The sequence below is a fragment of the Ptychodera flava genome, chromosome 10 (assembly GCF_041260155.1).
Source record: "Ptychodera flava strain L36383 chromosome 10, AS_Pfla_20210202, whole genome shotgun sequence".
Taxonomy (NCBI): domain Eukaryota; kingdom Metazoa; phylum Hemichordata; class Enteropneusta; family Ptychoderidae; genus Ptychodera; species Ptychodera flava.
This window is the reverse complement of record NC_091937.1, coordinates 7,999,351-8,011,631: the sequence shown is the minus strand read 5'-3', so window position 1 is coordinate 8,011,631 and position 12,281 is coordinate 7,999,351. Positions and strand designations below refer to the sequence as shown.

Sequence of the window (12,281 nt, the reverse complement as noted above, 5' to 3'; positions counted from 1 at the left end):
TATCGTTCGTTGACCGTTCGACGCAAACTTGTGACGCAGTTGAAATTCAATACTGACCGCCAAATAGCCTAATCTTAATGAGACGAGATCAGTCTAGACATCCTCCAAATTATCCAACCATTCGCATTGGAGTTCAGCTCGCTTAGAGTATCATAACATTTTTCGGCCTTCTTTTAGATCGACCTAATATCTCCATTTAGGAAATAAATACACAAGCTACCTCGACAAAACTTCGTGCACCATCCAAGACCAAACGCACTACAAATCTGTCTTGACGTCATCATCTCCTTACATGTTAATCGGCATACCGTATTTTTTAGCAAAGGGGACACAGAATACGTCGGAGTATTCAGTTTCAAAACGTATTACATTGTGTGATGTTGTCAAAAAAAGTCATGTTACTGCAGTGGTATAAATTACAAAACACAAAAGTTCAAATCAGTTTATTTTGGACTGGCTTTACCCAACATTTCATATTGTTTCTTATGCCAGATTTGACCACGTGCTTACTGGCGACCCCTTTTCATGCAAATTTTGTGTCAAATGATGTGTTCCCCTGGAAAAACAAACGTACGATTTCTAAATGAAGGAGGCGAAATTTGCCCTCAAGACTCGAAACCACCCCTTTGGGGTGTACCTAGCCATTTTTAACGAGCTTCTCGAATCTGCAGCTCTATTTCGAAATGATGGTCTGGTTTTCTCAGCTCAAGGATAAGTGTTCTCCATCGCTGTGGGCATTACTATTCTCAACCGGGGGTACAGTTTTCAGTCGTAATGTTTTTCATTGTGTCCGGGATATAAAACCTTTCCTTTTCAAACTTTCTCTTTGATTAACACTAATCCACATCTTGTCAGTGATTAAACATGTTTCAAGTTTAAATGTTAAATTCTGGTCTCGAGCCCTCCTGTTCGACCAAACCGAAATTACCCCTCCCACTTTGGCTCGTCCAGTGGGTGTAGCAAGGGTCGTGCCATCGCCTAGGAAACGGAGGGTGCATTAATTGTTGCATTTCGATGCACATTTTGATTATATTCAGAAGATTTTGTGGCAAAAAACTCAGATAGAGAAGCATTTATATTCACATCTCACTATTCAAGACTGGCTGAGAGCAGCACTTCCATTCAGTTAACATCATTACGCCATTTATTATGCCAAGAAAGATGAAGCCAATACATTTTGCCCTCCCTGGTCTCAGCCAGAAATGGTTATACCTTACAGTTTTTTCCCACGGAATGAAAACAAATGTACTTGGGCTGAGGCCCAAGTACAATAAACAAATTTACCATAAATGTAATAAAACTCAACCATAAATGTATAAACTTGAACTTGCATATGTGATCATTTGTTTATCAATGCCCTGAGTAAATAATAACTTTAATAAGACTAGTGTAATGTTATTGCATACTTTCCTGAAACTAGGTTTCCTTTCCGAACACAGAATAGAATACTTTGAGAACGCTATCAGAAAACGGCGAGGTACTGATCAAACCGTTAGATAATAGAAGTGGAACAGCAGTTCTAGACACTTATAATTACTATAAGGAAGCGTCAAAATAACTCGTCAACCAGTGATACCACACAAAGTTTGTGACGATCATGACTCAGAACAAATAACAGAGAAATATAAAACCTTATAACAGAAACTTACGACACAAAACATGTTGACGAGAACATATATTTCAATCTAGTAAAAACAATACGAACACTACCTTGAACCATGGAGGTAGTAGAACAAAATTAGACATCCTGGCATCCCTAGTGAAGGAACAAACTTCAAGTGGGACAACATAGGAATACAGACAATCTGTCAATTATTCCACACAATTCATCCTCTTAAGACGAATTTGAGGCGATTGATTAAGAAAGAACGGCAATTTTCGAAAAAACGGCGTTTAAAGGATCGTAGTGTTATACAGTCTTCCCCACTCTGGAGTCAGAGACTGCACTGACGTTCAGATTACAGCTGTGTCTAGCCATGGCCAATCAGTTCTGTACACAAAACAGGGAAACGTAAAATGCACTTTCAAATATGCAAAACACACTAAACGCAAACAATTAAGAAAAGAATAATGTCTGGAGTTGCTTTCCTTATTACATAGATCAATATTTAAGGGCTAATTCCTCAATTGTAACGACAAAATAGATTTATTACATTTATGGTTGACAAGTATTACATTTATGGGTGATTTTTTTATTACATTTATGGTTACCATTTATTACATTTGTGGTTGGTGTTTTTATTACATTTATGGTTGATTTTTGTTACATTTATGGGCGATATTACATTTATGGGTGCATTTTATTACAATTGTGGTTGATATTACATTTGTGGAGATTATTACATTTGTGGAGGTTACAGTTGTCGGACACGGACTTGAACTGAGCTCGCAACCGTTTGATTTTGTTGTGGCATTGTTCCGCCGTCCTCTCGAGTCCCTTCTCCCTGGCCTTGGCAGCGACGTCTTCATACACTTGCCGATCCTCGAAGTGCCGTCCATCATACGGATGACGTTTTCGTCTCTCCAGATTGAAATTAGTAGCCTGATCTCTTCCTGTGACCAATTGTTGCCGCGATCGCGAGAGCTTCTTACTTGAACACCGTCCATTGTGGTAATGACCGAACCGAAGACAGGATATAGTTCGGCGTTTAGTTCGGTGTTCTGGTCACACGTGTAAATAGGCCATTGTTTAGTACGGAGCACCGAACCTGGACCAGCCCTCTGACACCGAATTAATTTAGTTCTTTGTTAGTTCGGTGTTGTCTGTTCACACGTCCAACTGACACAGGTTTATATTTATTCCGGTGTCTACTCCGGACTTAACTCCCACGTGTAAACCCCCCTTCTATCTTTCCAATGTTGACCAACCCTTGATAAGTCCACGGATTAGCATAATTAGTTGTGTTGACTAATTAATTACAAGATGTGTATATGAGAGATAAACGTCCTTGTAATGGGGTGTAAAGTGAATAAAGAGTCAAGAGGCTAGGTTGGGTTATATAACCCATTATTTTATTTATTCCGATCATTCAGAGCATGAAGAAAGAAGAGAAAATGATAGAGAAAACAGTGTGAAAAACTCAGAACTTATTGGGTCGCCTGTGGATGTACCTGCCATCGCGTGCATGCTATCCCCACACGCCCACAGTGGATTGTTGTGACAGGAATATGTCCTTTTCTCTATTTTCTAATTTAGTGGCCGAGTAAATCCCTTCTCGGGTTGGCAATATATTTCCGAGGCTCCACATAACAGACATGTCTCACGTTTTATTATCGTCCTTTCTGTTAATTCGCCCATTTAATCAATTCAGCGGTGACAATTTCCTGAAACTCTTTCAATCCGTAAAAATCACAGGTAACCAGCTTATTTGATATGCATTTTGCCGTGTTCAGTTTTGATCAAGCAGGCAAATATTAGTGACAAGCTGCCATTCATGTGAGTGCCTATTTACTTTGGTGACAAGAGAAGACAAGTATCAATGACAAGCGTGTAGTGAAACAATGGAGGGCCAAATCATTTGTTGTTCACAGCCGCAGCCTCATCAGCTTGATCGGCGGAAGGTTGATCCATCTTGTCATTAGCACCTTGTCTATTTCTGAATCGCCTTAGCAAATAAGTACTGACACTCACAAAACGAAACTTTCGGACGATCACACCCCAGATCCAATTTAAAATGCTGGAAAAATGCCAAATACACACCCAATGCACCTGCAATGGTGAGTTTGGTCGATTGATCCGCTGCCCCACAGCACATGAACCAACCTGACGCAAAATTTGTCACCTTACTAATAATGTCCATATAAAAACACATTGATTACACACCAAACAAGGATAAGGACAACACACCTTTTAAACCGAAGCCATCCGATTGTATATTTCGTAATTCACGGGGCTTTGTAAAATTTATGTTCAGTCTTCTCGTTTATAGTCCAAAAAAACGGACATATTGGAATAAATACAAATCCTGCCTGTTTTCAGATTATTGACTGTTCATAGAGGGTTGACATTATGACCATGAAATCAATGTGATGAGGGACGGTGAATAAGTATTGAACATGTGTGTTTACGATAGTTCTCTTTTGGGAGGCAGTGGTGACCCTAAGGACCGTTTAGTCAGGTTTTGAAGGTTCACTCGATTTCTTCAGAGAAAACATCGGAAGTCGACCGTGCAGATACATTTGCAATCGGAACTGATGATTCTTTTTTCCGTCGTTTGGAAGTCATATAGGATGTAGTGGTAGTGGGCTAGGGTAAATTAGACTAGTAGCAAAATCAATCGCACCGAACGAAATAGAGAACCGCAATGGCTGAATTGAAACGATAACTCAGGGACGATTTTCCGGGCCAGCCCAGTTGATGATAAATGCTCTACACAGTTACAGTATCAAAGTGCGAATGCAATTCTTAGAGAAAAAAGAAAAGTATTTAAGAGAAATATCAGATTGAATTTAATCTCGAACACAGGAGAAAACGTTGCATGAAAACGTGAAATTCATTGCTGTCATCAGTGAAATTCATCGACAGTCATTAAGGCCATGCTGTGACTTATGAATTAGCCCGTGTCCGGAGAGAAAGCGAACGTCAATCGCCATTGCTGGCTCGGCATGTCGGCCGGCTATGGCGGATATGAGAGCAAACGGACTCTCCTATTATTGAACAGGGGCCATATCTTAAAAATACAGCAAAAAATTTGTTTTACTCACAGTTCCGTATCTTTTACTTCAATGCTACATTACTATGCATTTCTTTGCCGCTTCCTTACATTAAAAAGATAATATCGTCTACGGTAATGAGTCTGTTCATTTAGCTCCTTTTATTAGCTCCATGGTCTGTTCACCTGACAACAAATAAGTCTCCCCACCATAGCCCTTCATGCTTTTCACATCATGCATACAGGAATCAACAAACATCGAACATAACAATCGACATCAATTTGAAACCTAATATTTTGTATGTTATTAATTGCAATTTCGTTTATTTCCGCAACTTTTACTAGGATATCAAGGAATATAATGCTTTTTATGCGAAGGGTCATTGAGGTCAATGAGATATTCACAACATTGCGGTAGGAGGGGAAGACAAAAGTAGAAAGCACGCAAGAAGAGTCAGGTATAGAAATGAGTATTAGTTTGCTATGTTTTTTTGATCCAAAGTTTCGACAATTGAGGCAAAAAATCTCCATGCCAAACGCAGTTTTCCTCCTCACATTGTGCAGTTGCGGAGCAGGCAGCGAAACTATGAACGTCACAAAATGTAACAAGTCACTGGTAGGCCAGTACAGTGGAAACTCAGATTGAGCTAGTCAATTTTTTACCACAACCGGATTGAAGTGACCATACAGGGTCCGAAAAAATGTTTGGCCTAGACGACCGGGATTAAAATTGTCGAGGGACCAAAAAACTTAAGTACAGGACCTATCTGTAATTTTGATCCCTAAATGTTTTTGGATCAAAGGTATATAAGGTCCTACTCTAAAACGACTTGAAACAGCTGTTCTCTGAGCGTCTACGGTTTGGAACACAAGCTACTATTAGATCCGCCCAGATGTCTATGTTTGTACGAGGGGCCGAAGGCATACTTTATCGGTCACTCTACCGACACATCTCAAGATCTCTGTCAATGACATTGAAAAAAATTACGAAACCGACAAAATTCCCGCCAAAGCGAAGGTATCTATAATACTTTGTCCCTGTATGGAGGTATGGTCCCTGTCTTAAAATGAATTTGGAATGTATACCGAGGCGACTCCGGAAGCATCAGAAACAAAAACGAGAGCTATCTATAGAGGCAAGCACTATTTGCATACATTGTCACTTCAAAACAGGAATCAGGACAAGTCGCGTGCTGAAAGATTAGCCAGCAAACGATTGTCAATTAACAGACAATTGGCCTAATCACAAACTGTGGGTTTCGGACGAGGCCTCGTAAGTGTCTGTGAAACGTATTATACACAAGTGTGAACGACATCAGACTTCGTGAAAATGTCGTGCAGCATGTAACGAGAGTACAAGTTCTGCTCTGAGAAATCGAAACAGTATACGAAACTATCAGTTAACCGACTTAAGGTGTAGACAGAAGCAATAAATTTACATTCAACTTTTACATGATCACCGTCGCTAAATTATATCGTTAAACTTGATTTTAATAAAACTATTGAGCGGTTTAAAAAACTGCTAAGAATTTAGCATGCATATACCCGCTCCCTACAAAATGCAAACGTATTCATGACTGCAGTTGTTACTAAGAGGTCTCTACCTAGTGTATCGCACTGAACATGAAAGAAGAAGCTTCTACCTCAATCCTTCATCTCCGACTTTATTTGAGTTACCAAATCCAGACTTTAAACTTATAACCCCTTACATGTTTATGCCAGCATGGTATTTGCAGTATAGTATTCATTCATTCGAAGCAAAGGACATTTTGCAGGGGCAAGCTGTTCGGATTTTCCAGACCTGAACCCTTGAAATAGGTACATTGTAAAAATCCGTTGTACCCCCTGTTGAAACATCCAAGGACGTAAAAAGAAAACGTCAGGATCCATGGAATACAGGGCCCGTGGGTATACCGAGCTGCCTAATCACTATATGACTTGAAGTTGGCTTACAGATAATGTCATCAAAGTTTAATGACATTTTTGAAAGCCGATGTTAACGAAGACGTGGCAATTTTCCAGGAAAAACTGAATTTTAGATATTTCCACTTAATTTTTACACTCTTCGCACAGCTCACTCACTAAAATGCTAATTTCCAGACTTTATCTTGTGGTGCTGTGGTATGGATCATTCCAGCGTCTCTGATTGGTCAGTTGGAAAACTTGTGACTCGACCATGACCGTCGTAAAGGGATGGCAGGCTGTTCCGTACTCTATTTTTTGTTTTATTTTCAACTTTTAGGTAATATGCTCCCTTGGAATGCCTATGCTACATGTATGTCATTTATCGTTTATCACTTGTTGTTGGGTGCCTGCAAACTATAAACTGTACATGCCTGCGAAATAATAGGACCTTTCCCCCCACTTTAAAATAGTGCATACTATTGAATATTCATGATGACCCAGGCATTATAAAATTTCGCGCTACCTCCGAAAAGTTAGTGTGTGCATTCACAACTACTCGCAGTCAAACTACAAATCTCTACGCCGGTCAACGCCATGTCTGCTACCTATCGCTTCTCAAGCCGGTCGCTCGACATTTACAGTATCGGTGAGTTGGTTTTTTTCGGGAATAAGTGCATGGGGGTTTTAGTTTTCATAATCATGGAAATATTACCAACGAACACTAACACTGTGATAGAAAGTAGTGTATGGACGTTCACATACACTTTTCAACGAGAGACTAACAGTAAACAATTGTAAAGACCGAGGAGGTAGTTCTGGATTAGGCTACACTTCTCTCACAAGAATACAATGTATTGAAATTTCCACTTGTGTTGTGCTCAGTGTCAGCCACACATTTCGGCAATTTTAGGAATCAGTAGTGAATTCATTTGTTCATTCATTCATTTCAACTTGGTAAAAAATCTTCTTTCGTCTAAAATGTACAATCTACAGAAATATCGGAGTACGAAGTATTACACGAATGAAAATACACGTTGAGCTACAGCATGGTAGCTCCATCCCCGTGCATCAAGATTCAAGTATAGTAAAGTGTTTCACAGTATTGAAAATGTCAATTGGTATTTGCTTGGAATGATCGTCTCTTAGAGCAGCATGGCTAATCAATCATATTTTATGTGTGATGTTGAGGAAAGTTTCCTTTCAAAAAAGGAACGATTGGCGAGAAAACAATAGATTAATTGCATAACAGAGATGAGAACGGTAATTGATAATACCCGTTTCTTTTAAATTGAAATGTTGTGTAAATAGAGCGGTTAGATCATGGATATAATGTAGCAGTGTTTTCTTAGCATGTTTCTTGAAAGGGGGCACTTTGTGCCCCCATTCATCAAAATTAGGGACTTTAGGGGAACTCACAATGCTAATGCTAAAATTTTACATAGTTCAGTCATTGATACAGTGTTTCAAGTTTTGCTTTCAAACTTTATCGCTATCATAACATGAGCCTCAAATTGCACTACATAGTGTCCATAGAGACTGGGCCGTAACTATGTCGTTCGCTCTTATTTTTGATGCGTGGCACGACATGCAAGTCACCAAAGCTGAATGATAGGCGATATTTTGCCTTTTCCGAGGCAGTATTGAAACGAGAAACAACAGCAAATTCACAGGTGGTTTTGGTTACCCAATATGTGGACGACTTTGCTTGCTGTATTTTCTGCGCGATTCAAGGCATTCAGTAACTTTTCAGGGCAGACAAAGACTCGAAATGCGCAATATGGGCAACTGCGCAGTCGAGAGAAACCCTATCGAAGGAAACAAATTAAATACAGCGTAGGTTTACTGTACAGGCGTGTGTGTATCAGACCATAGGCAAAATAATTCAATATTTTTAGTCAATAAAATAAATGATTACACGGACCATGCATGTATAGTACAGAAAATTTTGACTTGACCATTGACAGATTACGCCTCACCAGCACCAAAACCTAGCAAGAAGCGAAAGATCGATGAAGTAGTTTCTGAGACCAAAGAGAAGAAAGCGTGTGCTTGCAAGAACAACTGCACTACCAACCGATGCAGCTGCAACAAAAACGGCGATGCCTGTGACGAGCAGTGTAAATGTTCAGCGTGCAGTAATCCGATGAATATGTTGAAGATCATGGCTGAGTATGGAGTTGATGTTGAGAAGTGCAAAGAAGACATTTGTCTTATGCAGAACATGGAACGAGTAAGTTCAGAGAAGCTTATATGAATGTAAACATTGGCACATGTTACAAACGAATTTTATTCATCATGTCTAATCGGTATCCATACACAGTAGGTTGGGGTGGGGCTATGGTCTTTGCACTGTATAGATGAACTTGTCTGTGAAGAAGACATTGTTCACCGACTAGTTAAATTGGCCACCCCTACTAAAAATGGTATGAACCAGAGGAGACAAAGGTGGGGGAGGAGGTTGCTCCGTGCGGTCAGGAGCTGTAACGTTTGATGGCATTTTCATAATTTGGTTCTTTCAACAAATGCATTTCGTGTTTTTCCCTTTCGTATGTTGAACTTCCAGGTGTTGGCTTCTGACTTCTAAGCATTTTGATGTACAAAAGTAAACTTTTTTCGAGAGTAGCTGGTGGGAAATACATGAAAAGTTATCACAACAAAACTCAGTTAACTTGCTAAGTACATCTTGAAAGCAACTTTATATTATTCCATCCCTTGACCTTAGATAAAATTTCGGCATTACAGAAACACATATTCGATTAAATGGCTATACAACATGTTTAGTTCAATGGGAATTTTTTTTTCAGTTATCGTATAAACAGAACTATCAAAACTTATTTACTCCACTGAGGTGTCCAACAAAATTCCAGACCAGTCGTTGATAGAAAGACTGTTGTGAAAATCTTAGTATCCAGCCGCCTGTCTTTATTCACTGAAATTCCTGTACTTCTCCTTCAGATGACAGAAGAAAAGCTTCGCAAACGCCTTGAAACTGAAATGGAGTTGTTCTGCTGTGATACCAAAGCCAAACTGTACAAGCTCATCCCTGGTAAATTCCGGTGCCCGGGCGAGGACTGTGATGAACCCTACGTGTATTCATGGTGTGATTGGGAAATGTCTGAGCTGAGTAATGGTCAAAGACGAAACCACTGCAGGAAGTGTCACACCTGCCAGGGACGTTGTGAGAAACACTGCAATGTAAGTACTCTTTGTTGTCATGAACTCAGAATATAAACAAAAACACTTCCTTGCCAGCTAATAGGAACAACATATGTTTTTTTCACTGGATAAAATAAGATTTTTCACTGGTTAAAGGTGATCAAAATTTTATCACTTTAATTCGAAAATGTCACTGATATCTGATATCAGTTGTTTGTGAAATTTGCCAGGTTAATGAACCGATTGTTTTTGTTCACGTTAATCATCTGCCATCTTTGCAAAGCGTAAATTTGACAGTGACAGAATTAACTATCATTAAATTGTTACGCATTGATCAGATGACTAACATGTTCAATGTTGCTGCCATATTCGCTTATTGCAAAGTCAGTTATTGGAACAAGGTTTTATTCAAACTAGATACTTGTTTCGTCAGCATCCAGTTTTGTTCCTTTGAGAATTTATTTGAACAACTTATGTGCATGGCCCTTTCACCAGTCAGTATCAACAACTCCAAATAATTATCATGTATAAATTCTATGCATATCAATGCTTTTGACGTAAATTTCTACCAGCTTGCACCGTATGGATATTAACGCGGTAACATCCTACTCCCAACTGGGCGTCACTTTCTCTCAAGGGTAGAGTACTTTAAGCAGCATATGGGGAGTTAACACATGCATTTAACTACGCATTAGGTGTACACACATGTGATACAAGCTGATTGACAAGCTGAATACTAGAGATATCACTATTAATTGGAGAAGAACAAGATGCTATTGTTGACACTAAATACAAAAACTAAAAAAATAATCAAAAGTTACTCCTACTCACCCTTCAATGAATGCCATGTTTTCTTAAAGTTTTGTAAATTAGAGAATATCGTTCTTTTTTTCCCCAGAAATGTTACCACTGTTGCTGGGCTCCGTGCCGGTGTCATTCATAACAGAAGACCTCTCCACCAACGCATCAATTATATGCTGCTACTGTTCTCCTGGCCTGCTATCGGACGTAACCTGGGAGAGAAAATTTATTTTGTCCATTGTCAGTACTTTAATTTTTCCCTACAGAACTTTTGTAGACTGAACAATCATGTTTTAACGTTTTTCTATGAGAGAGCGTCGTCCATAAAGGTCTCCTGCGATTTCAATTGAGTCAGTGAATGACTCTCTCTTCATCCTGTGTATTGTTTGCGTAACCATGTATTTTTTATAATTAAACCTTCAGATTCTCCTTTTAGTTCTACATTATGACATTTGCATCTCAGGGTTACCTTCATCAGATATGCAGCATTTATTTGTTCTTTTTCTTGAGAACACCAGTTTTATTTGATTGTTGTGGAATTTAAGTACAAAAAGCATGTCCAACAAAATATCTCAAAATTTAAGTTTTTAAATTTTTCTTCTTTTCGAAGTTCTGGATGGACTAGTATTTGCTTGCTTTGAATGCATTATCAATAAAGTTTTTAATTTCCTAGATGCGATTGGTTTGGTGTTTATAGCTTGTAAGAAAAACGATCCATGTGTACGCTGAGTATACAGGTTCTGTTGATTGACAGTGTGTTTTTTTCTGTGATTAAGCTTTATCCTTCCACCAACATGGTTTAGCCCGAACCCATTGTTATCGATAGTGATTGTGAACCTGTGAATAGAGAAGTGAGGTGAACAGGTAGTCGGTCTTGATGTGTGAAAAATCATGTACAGAAAAACTCCAAAATAAGAAAGTTTGGAAATACTTGAAATTTCGCTTGAATTTCATTTGTGAACACACAAAGAAGGTGAATAGGTAATTTGATGGAGAGTTTGTTTCTAGTTTTGTTCCTTGATTCCTGCCCAAAAAGGGTATGAAATTAAGAATTTAGTGATAAGAATTTTCTTTCTCCAAGTCTATGCAATAAAGCAAGTATAGTCTGATGTTACAGCTATATGGTTGGCCCAGTGCCTGGATAGGGTTTTGGGATTAGCGAACCCTTGACTACAGCATAAGTAATCCAAAAAGCCGTGCTAGCCTAAAAGACGTGTTTCACGGTACATTTTCGGACAAGGACACTTGTATTTCCATGGGATGGCCCCTATTTACACGGATAAAAGCCCTGATATTTATGAGTTTCCAATATTAGTTTCTAAAGAAATGCAGTAACATTTGAGGAATATTTCTGAATTTTGAACTTTTAGCAATGAAAAGAAAACAGCACAGAGAAAGTTCCCCTGATCGTCTTGGCAAACAACAGAAACCACCTTTTCTTAATTCATAGACCCTCGAGGGTCTTTGCCCAATGGTAATTATGGAGTTATTGTTCCTGTCTTCATCATATGACTTGAGTGACTGGCCTTCACTTCCCCGAACGGCTTCAATTGTTAAAAGACCTGGGGTTCTCTGGCTCTTTCAAGCAACCGAGTTGTTAATCCCATTAACGTATACATTTTCTGGAAGCGATAGCAGATGCTGTGGTCTGTAATTCGTTATCATTTTTTACATACATGTAAGGATCTGACAGTAAATCTGAAAAGCTCTGAATTTAAATCAGTTTGTACCATGGTCCCAAACGCTCCTGAAGCTGCAGTGTTTCCG

General features: G+C 39.0%; 1 protein-coding gene across 2 annotated transcripts; it reads left to right on the top strand.

Moving 5' to 3' along the window:
- The first annotated feature begins 7,044 nt into the window (after window positions 1-7,044).
- On the top strand, window positions 7,045-11,164 carry LOC139141399 (uncharacterized). 2 transcript variants are annotated; one of them, XM_070711022.1, is made up of 4 exons: window positions 7,045-7,203; window positions 8,522-8,787; window positions 9,513-9,603; window positions 10,612-11,164. In XM_070711022.1, exons 1-4 carry the CDS (start codon window positions 7,152-7,154, stop codon window positions 10,794-10,796), a joined length of 594 nt encoding a protein of 197 aa, XP_070567123.1. In that variant the 5' UTR covers window positions 7,045-7,151; the 3' UTR covers window positions 10,797-11,164. The 2 variants fall into 2 exon arrangements, with proteins under 2 accessions (XP_070567123.1, XP_070567122.1); XM_070711021.1 differs by having other exon boundaries at window positions 9,513-9,752; window positions 10,612-11,158.
- The last annotated feature ends 1,117 nt before the right edge of the window (window positions 11,165-12,281 follow it).

Bases quoted from the DNA above. Each gene is read 5' to 3' on its own strand.
- LOC139141399 (XM_070711021.1), top strand. From the start codon at position 7,152: ATGTCTGCTACCTATCGCTTCTCAAGCCGGTCGCTCGACATTTACAGT. The intron at 8,788-9,512 runs GTAAGTTCAGAG...CTTCTCCTTCAG, and splicing joins TTATGCAGAACATGGAACGA to ATGACAGAAGAAAAGCTTCG. The intron at 9,753-10,611 runs GTAAGTACTCTT...TTTTTTCCCCAG, and splicing joins GTTGTGAGAAACACTGCAAT to AAATGTTACCACTGTTGCTG.